The following is a 13,757-nucleotide window of genomic DNA, read 5'->3' on the forward strand; positions in this document are numbered from 1 at the left end:
TTATACGAATTCATATTAGGACAATTAAGGTTACAAAAATCTGTTGCCAGTTGTATTATACTGACCGACAAGCAGCACCGATAGCAGTGTAACAGCGTCTGGGTCCTCTCCATCATTGAAGTCTACTGCGGTCTCGTTGAACTCAAACACTACCTGCGTGGAACAATAAATTCATCATTATCATCATCAGATCAGCTGTACGACCTCCACTGTTGGATATGGATCTCATAGACTTCTATAGTTGCCTCGGTTGGAAGCGGCTTGCATCCACCTTAAATCAGCTGCTTTAACCATGTCCTCCGTCCATCTCGTTGGTGGACGTCCTACGCTGCGCTTGCCGTTTCGCGATCTCCATTCGAGAACTTTCTGGCCTTAGCGGTCATCCGTTCTCCATGCTGTACCTACTCATCCCTTAACTGGGATTATTTCAAGATAAAAAGTCATAAGACAATCTAAAGTACCTAAATGACCCGGTGTTTGACTTACTAATTCCCAATAGATACATACTTTGCTTGAACTATGGGTAAATATATCGGTAGTTTAAGAGTCTTACATTGGTAGGTAATAAAGAGACGAACTCCATCTTATGCCAGTCCGCACCCCGGGTGCATGCTGCTTCAGGTCTTCGTGTCAGCCTTTATGAGGAAGCTCTCCAGTTGGGTGTGCCAGGTGATGCGTAACGACGCCATTTTGTGGCAACCTTACATGTCTGCGGAGAAAAAAAACATTATAGGTAATTTGAAATCATTATTAAGATTATAAATAAATAAATAATAATATCATGGGACACTTGACACCAATTGACCAAGTCCCAAACTAAGCAAAGCTTGTTCTACGGATACTAGGCAACGGATAAACATACTGATACAGATAAATGCATACTTAAATACATATTAAACATCCAAGACCCGAGAACAAACATTCGTATTGTTCGTAGAAATATCTGCCCGGCCAGGAATCGAACCCGGAACCTCAAACTTAGTAGTCAGGTTCACTAACCACTTAGCCATCTGGTCGTCATAGCAGTTTTTTCGAATGATTTCATGCAGCATTGTCATGTCTGCCGAAAGTCTACATACAACTTTGGGCTTAATTGCTACATATTGAGTTCCGTGGGATAGAAAATGAAAATGAAAATTTATTGTTGTTAATTAAGACATCTTATACATATATAACTAACATGTGAGATCTCCTATTAAGTTTACAAAGAAACCTGTGCCAGGAGATCCCGCTTCTCCCCAGTCAGACCTTATAATTTTAACTCTTATGGAATAAATAAAAAACAAAAAAATTAACAACAAAAGTATCAAATTTAATAGTAACATTTATGTGTGTATGTGTGTGTGTGTGTGTGTGTGTGTGTGTGTTATTGTGTAAATGGGAAAGCGGGATGACTTGGACCCATATGAAACCGAGGATTTTAAATATTATTGACTAGCTGTTGCCCGTGACTCTATGACAGACAGACAGATAGAAGAACAGAGTTATTATGTACCTACCAAGTTTAAGTGTTACTAGAAAGTTTGAATGTTTGTTAGGTATTCAATCACGCTAAATGCGAGTGGAACGATTTAGTCGAAATATAGCCCACAAGTAATTTACAACAAGAACAGATAAATATTATTTTTTAATCCTGGCAAATTACATAGATAGTTCTCCCAAGATAGGGACAAACAAAATGTTTGCTGACGAAGTCAGGCAATAGATTGTCCCACAGATTACCCCCTTATACTCGTAAAGGGGGTAATCTGTGGATTGTCCTAACTAATGCTATAAATGCGAATGTGGGTAATGGTTTTTTGTTACGCGTTCACTCATAAAGTACTCAAACGATAGATCGCGATGAGAAATGTTTTGTTGTTTTGAGTTTTTTAGTTACCTACCGTAAGTATAGCCGAAAAACTGCACTTTTCAACAAAACGACATAAGTAACTCTTTTGCTGGGAAAATTTTTGACTTCGTATTTTTAATGTACCTATTCCCCGATTACTCAAGATCACCTTGACCGATTTCAAAATAATTTTTCACTTCTCACGCTCGTAAAGTTCGTGTTTATGCTGGATCTAGGCGACATAAAATTACTTTTTATGCTCTAGTGCATAAAATAAAATTTTCGTCTAAGACCAAGGTAATTAGGTGTCAACATCCACAAACAAAAAAAAACTACCCATTTTTTTAATCATTTTTAAGTTATAAAAAAATTAAAGTCAATTAAAATAAATCAATAAAGCTAAAAAAATATAATTATATATAAGTACACAATATTTTAGAGTATCGCGGTCATTACTAATTTTATGAAAAAGTAACATTTTTTTTAACAGTATAGGCTTGCTTTGGCCATAAACATACATAATAATAAAAAATATTTAATTACTTATATATGAACGTCTTGGGTAAAATGACACGTTTTATGCTCTTGTTGTACAATCTACTATTTTATACTAGATGCATGGAAAAGTGGAAGTGGAATAAGTTAGAGCATTACCAGCGCAATCGCTGCACGTCTCATGTAAAAATATATTCTAATCTAACGCTTAAATGGGAAAGATTTATTTCCGTAAAATTATGTATATTTATTTACGGTAGTACCGAATTTTATAAGTGCTTGCCAAGTCATGTTGATTTGTACCTGTTATCAATCTTGCAAATTGGATCTCGTCCCCGCGGAACTTGCGGCCGATTTAAATTCCACGAGGGCTGTATCAAAGGTTTTTCAATAACGCCTATCGATCCTGGCCTATTCAGTGGCGTCCTGAATAAACGCAAAGCTGAGATAGTACACAGATATACGACAGCAACCGTAGTAAAGTAAAATAAGTCATTTTTATTCTTTATAATTACCTATCCATGTGGTTTATATGAGGTAATTATATAAAAAAAATACTTGTTGGCCCTGCAGGTGGCTACCATACCATACAGATAGAGAATGTATGAAACTGGTGCCTGAGACCAAAATCCACTTTAGGTCGCTGAGCCAGCGCATTACGTTACTGATGTTTTCGAAAACCTGATGGCCGTTGAGGCCAATGTGTCTAATTATCAAACCTGGTCACAAAATTTAAGAAGAATCAGTACAGAAATTTTGCCTGTACAAGAGAACAGACAGCCGGACAGACATACAAAAGCATTTTTACCTGGACTGAAAAGGATAACTCAAACAAAGTAATGGAACGAATTTACAGATGTGTCAATTTTAGTAGATAAATTGAAATGTAATTTGCTAAAACGGAAAATCCTTGACAAAATAATATAACAAGGAACGCTGTCTTTTGATGTACTGTATTATTTATATATACTGCTTATCGGCATTTTACTGGAATTATTAAATATGTAGCTACTTCCGCCAGTTACGTGGAATACTTTTTTAGAAATTATCGCGAAGTCATAATATTATTTGAATAGTTACTGTAATAATAAAATTGCGGATATAGTAATAATTTTAATGAAGTTAATAAGTATGTGGTAAACTTGTGGAAGAGCGGGGTCCCCTGACACAAGCATTGTTTTGCTTAAAAGGAGGCCAAAATTTGTTCTAGTAGCTATGTTGTTATTAAAACTTTTTCATTATTATTTTTTTCATTTTAATTTTTAAACGCATTACGACAATCAATTGTCACCATTATCATAAAATCAGGCCTACCCATTACATATACATTCTTCGGTTGGGAAGCATCCTCTCACAATGAAAGGGCTTGGGCCACAGAATAACTATTAATAGTACCTTGGGCTGTAGTTCCCACGCGGGCCGAATTAAGGTCGCGAACTTTGACCATACACACCATTGAATTGCTTGAGTGTAAAATTTCTCGCAAAGATTTTTTACACCAAAATGCTCATGGTTAAATTTCTAACTTCCCCTCCCTTCCCTTCGCATACAAAAGTCAAAAAGACTCAAGAGATGCTAATCGGGGTTCGAATCCACTCTCTGCTAGTCGGATTTAAAAAAACAATAAGCATTCAGCTATCAATAAAGTTTCATTTCGTTCGCAAAGTAAATGCTGTCATCTGGATATCAATTTGTTTAATTGACGAATCGAGAATTGTATTCAACTTATTCTGTCACCATCGATATCAATATCAATAAGAAAGTTAAAGTAGTTGATCAGATTTATATAAATTGAAATCTTGACTGTGATAAATCGCCCGTCTTATTTAGATGACAACTGACTAATGTCTGTCTAATGGTTTGCATGATATGATGTGTACATAATATTACGCAATTTCTTTTCATAGATACGAGTAAAAAGTAGGGAAAAGTGGAACATGGATCTAATCTGCACGTTGGGTTTTGCATTTGAGGAAGGATATCCGCATCGTGAAAAATTGTAGCAGATTAAGCTACATTTCCTTAGTAATGTTGAAGTCGAGTACATTGTGACTTATGCTGGGTGATACCAATCACCTAATGTAATTTTAGAATACTTTAGTTTCCTGTTAACCTTAGCGGTCCCCCAACACCGACGACGCTTAGATAAAAAAAAATAGGTAATTTATTGAATCAGGCGTTACTTTGCAGAGGTCCATATCAATAAACTAAAAGTAAAGTAAGTAAGTGTGGAGGTGGGGGAACTGCATGAACACGCATATTTTGCATAAGCTTAGCTATCGTAAGTTCGCGGGTGAGCAAGGAAATTATTTTAGTTCATTAATTACTAGGTACTTATACTAAATTAACTTAGGCTAATTTTGCGGGAAACCAGCATAGTCCCCGCGGGATAGTGATAAACGAATTCTTCGCAGATGAAGTCGCGGGCAACAGCTAGGTATACTAGGTAGTGCATAATTATTTTTTACTTTTTAGCCCTTTATAAGGCAGAGGTAATATTTTTCCCACCATAGATTTGCCCTTTTTTTCTCAAAGTAATGGAGCGATCGGTTTTTTTCTATGGCAACATTACTTGTGAAAACCCCCTAAACATTTCTTATCAAGGACTTGGGATCGGTCCTCATACATTTTTTTTAGTCTGTGACTGTAATCAGTGTAAAAACAAGTGAATTTCGACACCTGTTGATAAATCTTTTTGCATCTTCAAATTTCAGATCCGTCAAAGGGTAATTTGTTTTTATTGCTATTTCATAATGTTCATTTCATATGTTTTCAGTTTAATTTTTAATTTTGCATTTGCCATTTCTTTTTTATGTGCTTCTTTTACGGTGGTAAATATATTCCCTCTGCCCGTGGCGAGGATGTAATGCATGTTTTTTTTGGTTTCGTGTTACAGACAATCTTCAGAATGAGTAAAGATAGAAGACTACTCAACGATTTGGAGATAGTTCATGGATTTGAAGAGATTTTTGGCCTGGAAAACTTCAATTCTTGTTGCCCACCTAAGACTATCACTTTGGGATGATTGGGGTACTGGGTGGAAGCTGCACAGGCGTGAAACTACTAGGCTGAATTTCATGAAGTATTGGGCCTACTAAGTGGATTTAGTGTCGGTGCCATAGGGCTGTCAGTCAATTGGGCTCATTATAGTTTTCAAGAATCTTTTGAAGTTTCGCGGTACTGTACTGTACCTCATCTTCGTCTGATTCTAAATTATTATCCGACACATCGGGATCATCGGGGAGGCCAAAAATCTCTTCCAATCCATGAACGATGTCCAGATCAAAGAGTATTCTTCTACTTTTACTCATTCGGAAGATTGTCTGTAACACGCGACCAAAAAAAAATCATGCATTACATGCTCGCCACGGGCAGAGGGAATATTTTTACCACCATGTTTTTTAATTTTTTTTAATTTTCTGAAAAGCAATAAAAAAACGCATCTAGACATATAAATAGATTTATTGTATCATCTCTGGATGCCTATGCCTTATAAAGGGTTAGTTGTCTTTTTTGTCGGCGTTTTTTTTATTTTTGCGGGCGTTTTTTTATTTGTTTACATTTGACGACCCTTTTAAATTTTTTTAAGTGTTTAATGTATTTTTTCAAAGGTAATAAATTATTCTATCTATTTTTCAATAATAATAACATGTCAATTATTTTAATAACCTAATTATTTTTGTAAACTTTGTAGCGCCATTAAAAAGCTACTTAATTAAGGATTTTTTTTCAGTGATTTTTATACTGGTGCTATTTTTTAAGTTAAATATTGTCTTGTAATAATGATATTAAATTGTATGTATTTTTTTTTAAACTTGCTAATTTACTGGAATTTCAGCCTTGACATTATAGTTATTTCCCAAAAAACAAAGTAGACCAAATTGAGCTAACGAAAGATACATTATGAAACAATTGAAATCAAAAACGATACGTTATTTTTTAATAAAATTTGGCAGATTTGGAAAAAAATTAAGGCGTCAATATCTATGAGAGTAATAATTTTCCGACAGGAATGTAAAAGGCCTCCCAGAGAAGTATACATTCCATTAAAATAATGTATCCAATAACTAATCACTAGTATATAATACGTTGACTTATTACTTGGTTTATAATTTATAAATGCTTGTTAAGTTTATGCTAACTGAACAGTAGTTTATCTTTATCTATCACGCTGACATTTGCCTTTGCCAGACACAGACAAAAACACACTGTGCGCTGAGTTATATGGAGTTGTGAAGAAAATATCAAACCAACACCGCTTACAAAACATCTGGTTATTTCCGAAAGGAAGAGGCGAGTTGAGTAATAGAGCATTAGAAATCGTTTTTATTGTACGCAGAAAAACCGGTAAACCCGTTTTGCCCATACAATAAAAACTGATTTTGGGTTTCCTTGATACACATGTCATTGTGACATTAGCATTAGGTTTTAGTGATGACAGTGCATAATAATTGCTGTCGAAAATAAATACCTTGAAGAGCCGGCCGTCCTTTAGCGTTCTATCAAATAATTACTAGATAATTAAGAAAAAAAAACTAAAGTCAAACAAATATAGAGGTTTCGGCTCCGAATATAATTTTGTACCATTCAGGGTTGAGACATTTAGTCCGTGAGGTCTTCAACTCTCAAATTCTTTTTAAAGAATTATTTAATCGTCTGGGATATCACGGGAGACCAAAGAGCTGGCAACTTCCTCGCAAAACGTATCAGTATTGCTATACAGCAAGGAAATGCTTCCAGCATGTGATTCAGTTTCAGTTATAAGTCTCTATATAGGTACATTTCAGTTTGGTATATACTTGTGTCAATTATTGTTTTTTTTTTTAATAAAATGCCATACTATAATAGGTACATATACGAGACTAATTAGGTTATAAATCGATCACTTAACTATGTACTCACCACAAATATAGTAAATAAAAAATATACATAGGAATCCATTTTGCGTATATGTAAACTTTACCGATAAAATTGACAAAAAAATCCCTATTTTCTTTTTAATATTTATTTTATTAAATACAAACAAAAAAAATCTTATGATTTAAATTCGGGTTTTGTTACGTTTTTGATAGTCTAAAACAAAAAAAAATCGCTGAGTTTAACTGAAATTAAAAAAAGTTACGCAAAAGCTTCAAACTATGGAAGCATCCTCAAAATATGCGGTACAAAGTATTATTCACACGTAAGACTATAAAATCCCGCACAATTTTGGCAAGTCGCATCAGCTGAAGTAAAGACTTTCAAAAGTTACGTAACTCAAGACGCTTAGCACAAAATCCCCCGAAAATTTTCTACCAAACACACCATTACCCGCATAGCATAAAGAAACCACATTTCTTTGCAAATTCGCGTATTTCCCCATACGTTTTTTACCCCGAAAATTGAGGAGTCTAAGCAATTTGTCACGAGAGTGTGGACATAATGTGCGAAGCGTTTTTAATACATCCTGTATTATACGTATATTTAGGATTTTGCGAGGGGAATTCGAAGCAGAAAATTCAAATGGATATCTCCATATTTAGGAAATATGGAGATGGATTTGGTACGGGAATTAGGATTCGTTTAGTTTGTACCTGCGCGCTGGTTATAAATAACCATATTCAAACATCTGTATTAGCATCTGTCTTTAATTTTATTATACCTGTAGTTGTTCTATTTTGGCTGAGTTACATAGTATGTTCTATTTTTTTTTTAGAGACTTTTCTACTTTGTCACTAGTTGATATCATTAGCAGCTAGATTTGTCCATTGCTGCAGTATCAAGCAATGCAATTTTAAACGATAATGTTGTATCTAAACTAAGTATATATTTAGTTAGGAGTAAATGCAAAAAATAAGAAATGTAAATACAGTAAATGCAAAAATACGTGTACCTACAATAAATAAATGAACTTGCAACCACTATTGTGTAAACTTAGTATTTCAATTACTTAAGTAACTGCTGTTAATTGTAAATTGTCTCTGCAGGGCTACTACGAAACTCGAAACTCGAAGTTCGCATCGTACCGTCCCTCTCTCTTTCGTTTCGAGTTTCGAGTTTCGTAGTAGCCCTGGTGGTCTCTGCGATACTGGTCCAGAGTCTAGTACGGAGATATTGGTTATTAAAAGCATTGTTTTTACCGATGATCAAAAAAAACAATGTTCCATAAATAACTACTCGTAAGGTGCCTATTATCTATCTAGTAGATGGCCTACTTCGGTTTCCATGCGATTAAGTTAGCATGAGATGCTGTGGTGGTCTTGTGCCTCTATGAGGGGTGGATATGGGTAGGTACGTGAAATAATATTAAGCGACTTAGCGACAGATAAACCAGATATGGTTTTTGTTCGCTTCTTTTGACCACTTTATGATTATGAATAAATCAAAAAAATGGTAACATTGTAATATTTCAAATAAATTCTTTGGTTCTTTTTATTTAATAAATATAATTATTCCTAGATAAAACGATGATTTAGTTTTTGAGGATTCCCAATTATTTAGTGGAAATTTTAGCTTACTTATTGTGAAATCCCAAAATTTTAATTAACCTAATATTGCACGCATAAAGGCTGAATTATTATATGCGTAATTCTGAAACGTATTATTTGCAGAAAATTGAAGCATAACGTTTAAAAAAACTTAACAATAAAATCAACAACAATTTCAAAGAAGTAAAATGTTTTCGCTGACTTTTCGTTTCATCACTAACTTCGTTAAATTCATAGGCTTTCGAACTGAATGGAGCGTTCAACAGGAACGTAACCTTTGGTCCATATTTAATTAACATCAATTACGATTCTCCAAAATGGCTTAATAAAAATTATTCGCAATCGTAAAGTTTATCACGCAGAAATTACGATGTTAGCCGTTTGCGACCACTGAATTTGGCCCCCGGAATACGACCTCTGTCCCTTGTAATAACGTAATTAAAAATTTGATTGTCTGTTTTATACTGAACGGTAGTCAAAAAGGTTTATCACCACTGGCCCTAACTTATAAGGGTCCCTTTGCGTATTTGGTGATTTTTATTCGTTATATTTGGTCGTTTAAAAGAAAAACCGGCCAAATAAGTGTATCTGTCAGGTCAGGCTACGCACAGTGTAGAATTTCGGGCTATAATAATAATGTGGTCACAGTAGTATAATAATATGGGCACATGTAGATTGGGAACTTCACACACCCATATAATATCTTCGCAAGTAGGTGTAGGTTTTATCACGATGATTTCATTCACCGAAAGCTCATGGTAAATTTCAAATGTAATTTCGCTCATTTTGTTGTTAAAAGAAATTAATATAATGGAACGACCAACAAGCTCAAAAAAATATTGAACAACGAACTCCCTTCACAATAGAGACGTGTTCCAATGTTTATAAGCACCTTCGCCGCTACTAGGGTCAGTCCCAGCCGTCTCGTCTTCTCTAAGAGCCAATAAATTGTTTAAGAGTCCATTGATTCTCGTTACCCTCTTCGAAGCTAAATTCTGATTGTACCAGCAACTCCCCAAGGGGTCGTTAGCGCTGACCGTTTGCGGTGGACCTGCAAGATATGTACCTACTATTGGAGATGGTGTTAGGCTTATTATGAGTTTTATTTTGTATGTTGGTAATAGTTTTTGGGTCTGGCTAGACTGTTCAATGATAAGCTTAGTGCAATGAGGGCTATCGCGTATGAATTCGCCGCTAGAGGCGCTAGTGTAGCGTGAGGTCTCCGAAATGTCAAATCTCATAGTTTTTGGGTGAGCTACGCGGGTTTAATAATTTTGTGAATATTTTGCAATATCTGAAATGAATTATGGCAAATATGCGTTCCGGGGCAATGAATGTCTGTGTTTTGATTATCGTTTTTTGTCTCACTAGATGGCGCACTGTTGCGTGAGGTTTGTAAGTATTGCTTTCAAAGTCCGTTATTACGGGCGTGAAAACAAAGTTTAGATTAAAATCTTATATAATACACCTTAAAGAAAGACAAAACTGTCTCAAAACACAGACATTCATTGCCCCGGAACGCATATTTGCCATAATTAATTTCAGATATTGCAAAATATTCACAAAATTATTCTAATTATAAATAAACCCGCGTAGCTCACCCAAAAACTATGAGATTTGACGTTTCGGAGACCTCACGCTACACTAGCGCCTCTAGTGGCGAATTCATACTCGATAGCCCTCATTGCTTCTCTGGTAGGTACTAGGAAATTCTAACCTAACTAGCTCAGATATTATTATTTGGCCTCACTGCACCTACTAAGTACAACAGAAGAAAACTAGACGGTCATCTTCCGCAAAATTCCTAGATAATGCATAGGTAAAAAATAAAGTTTTGCACTCATACGCTTCGTACGGAAGCAAGATGCAGTAAAAGGTGCTTTATCGTAGCTCGGAACCCGTAAAAGGCAAAATAATGAGGCAAAAAATAAAGCGTCTTACACACGACTGAGAATGACGGAAGAAAAAGTTCTTAAGCTGTTTACAAAGCGACTCGCAAACTCAATGCCGTGTTCACATATTGGGGCTTACGGCAGGCGTGCTGTGATGGATATGGGGGAAATAGGTGATTTGTACATTATATAGTGAGATCAAGCATGTTCTTATAAAAACCCGTGTGAGAGAAAATTATTACTGGCTGGCTGCGGCAAAGTTATTTGGAGGTTCTTTTTTGTACTTAATTCTTTTTTTTAAGCTTCGCTCTCTCGGCATTTAGACATAATTCTTTTAGTGTTTCGTGCCTCAAATAAAAACTGCACCCTTACCACTACCGTCGTCCACCCACATTGTTCTGTCACAGCCAAATTGAAATTGTCAAAAAAAAATACCAAGGTTTTTATTATTATTCTCTGATATAGAAAAGTAAATAATTAGAAACCAATTTCAATATTATTTTCAGAAAAGCAGTCTTTTATTTTTAAATGATTATTCAAAGTCAAAGTCAAAATATCTGTATTCAATTTAGGCTATAAACAATTTAAGTACTTATGAATGTCAAAAAAAATCTACCACCGGTTCGGAAAAACTTCTGTTGAGAAGAATCGGGCAAGAAACTCAACGAGATATATATTTTTTACAATATTATTAAATGATATCTATTCATCACAAGTATTTAACACAACTTTATTTTTAACACAGTATAGGTTCGCTATTTGAAGTAAGGGATCGCCAATGTGGATCGGAATTATTTCCAAATATCCCTGTCCATGATATAATCATTAACTACTATTATTATTGAAGCTATTATGGTTGATGACGTTAGTTTGATGTGGTTCCGCTACACCAATGGTTTTTTTCATAAATTTTATCTGTACCTATGCCTCTGTTGAGCACCAGCATTATTTTAACTCAAAATAGTGTTCGATTTACTATATACTTATTGTACAAAAATAGACAACTCCAATTTTCTTCGCAACTACTGAACCGATTGAATTGAAGTTTGGTGTTTATAACTTATAAATATACTAGCTTTTTCCCGCGGCTCCGCCCGCGTGGTATTCGGTTATCGCGCGCAGTTCCCTCGGGAACTGTGCATTTTTTCGGGATAAAAAGTAGCCTATGTCACTCTCGGGCCCATAAACTATCTCTATGCCAAAAATCACGTCGATCCGTCGCTCCGTTACGGCGTGAAAGACGGACAAACACGCAAACATACAAACACACTTTCGCATTTATAATATTAGTGTATATGGATTTTGACTTTGAAATAAAGCTTTGTAATAAACGGATAGGTACAATTTTAGACAAACCTAACTTATCTGCATGCACTATCTTATTACACGTTCCAACACTCAAAAAGATTGTAACAACGCCGTAAAGTCGTAGTAAAGGTAGAATAAAACCGTAAGTGCTCTTAAACGGCGCTAGTATTATTTCACGAAAAACTTTTTCACGAACGACTTTATCACGAAAACTTTATCACGAAAAACTTTATCACGAATAGACTTTACCACTAAAGACTTTTTCACGAAAACTTTACCACTAAAGACTTTATCACGAAAACTTAATCACGAACAGACTATATCACGAAAAGACTTTACCACGAACAGACTATATCACGAAAAAACTTTACCACGAAAACTTAATCACGAACAGACTACATCACGAAAAGACTTTACCACGAATAGACTTTATCACGAAAAATGTTTGAAACTTCTTCACGCTGAAACGGCTGGAGGGATTTGGATGAAATTTGGCAAAAAGTTAGTTTATAATCTGGATTAAAACATAGGATACTTTTTATCCCGACATTCCCACGGGATAGGGATAAAATTTTGAAATAACAACCGCTAGGCTTAGATACATGAAATTTAGTATGTAGATAGTTGGACGTCTGGAATAACACGTAGATAACTTTTTGACCCGATATTCCCACGGGATACCCAGGGATAAAATCTCGAAATAACAACCACTGGGCTTAGAGCCATGAAATTTGGTATGTAGGTAGCTGGACCTCTAGAATAACACATAGGTTATTTTTTACTCCGATATTCCCACGGGATAGGGATAAAATTTTGAAATAACAACCGCTAGGCTTAGATACATGAAATTTGGTATGTAGATAGTTGGACGTCTGGAATAACACGTAGATAACTTTTGACCCGATATTCCCACGGGATACCCAGGAATAAAATCTCGAAAAAACAACCACTGGGCTTAGAGCCATGAAATTTGGTATGTAGGTAGCTGGACCTCTGGAATAAAACATAGATAACTTTTTGACCCGATTTTCCCACGGGATACCTAGGGATAAAATCCCAAAATAACAACCGCTGGGCGTAGAGCCCTGAAATTTACTATGTAGGTAGCTGGACCTCTGGAATAAGTTACTTTTTATCCCGATATTCCCACGGGATAGGGATAAAATCTTCAATCATCAAACATACAAACACACACACTTTCACATTTATAATATTAATATGAAATTATATGTGGCTGTTTATCTCACGTCTATATTCATTTTAGACGTGTATTATATTGTACGATATATGTATGTGTAGGTGTATTTTTGTTGCGTTTTAATATTCTGAAATAAGGTTGCCATGAAGAGACCGCTCTTAAGCGATAAGACTGCCTATTACTTTTTTCTCTCATTGTACCTGTTTTCTGTATAGCTTACTATTTCTGGTGTACAATAAAGAGTAATTGTATTGTATAGGTAGGTGAGTTAAAATTAGTTTGAAATTAGTTTAAAAATTCAGTGAATTAGCGCATAATTAGTAGCCAGTACCAGAGACAATAGACTTTTAAATGAGCCCTAAAAAGCGCCTTGGTTATTTTGTTTGTGAAATTATAATGTGCGGATTAAAGTACCTACACGAGTAGAAAAAACGTATTAGAAGACTTACTCGTTAACTTGTAAAGCCTACCTACTTTGCTGATCTTTCCATCCGCCTGCAAAAACACGCATTTTTCTATTATTTTTTTTTAAGTGAAAACAACGGTTTTTGAGACATCATTGCAGT

At 35.2% G+C, this 13,757-nt stretch overlaps 1 protein-coding gene across 1 annotated transcript in view; it reads right to left on the bottom strand.

Moving 5' to 3' along the window:
- Positions 1 to 13,757, bottom strand: part of LOC141442231 (dopamine receptor 1-like) — a 142,801-nt gene that overhangs the window by 12,543 nt on the left and 116,501 nt on the right. Inside the window, exons 2-3 of the mRNA XM_074107159.1 lie at positions 554 to 709; positions 66 to 153 (exon numbers count right to left, since the gene is read on the bottom strand). Of these exons, the coding sequence (XP_073963260.1) occupies positions 66 to 153; positions 554 to 583 (118 nt within the window). The 5' untranslated portion in view covers positions 584 to 709. The remainder of the gene's footprint in view (positions 1 to 65; positions 154 to 553; positions 710 to 13,757) is intronic.

The sequence above is a fragment of the Choristoneura fumiferana genome, chromosome 25, assembly GCF_025370935.1.
Source record: "Choristoneura fumiferana chromosome 25, NRCan_CFum_1, whole genome shotgun sequence".
Classification (NCBI taxonomy): Eukaryota; Metazoa; Arthropoda; class Insecta; order Lepidoptera; family Tortricidae; genus Choristoneura; species Choristoneura fumiferana.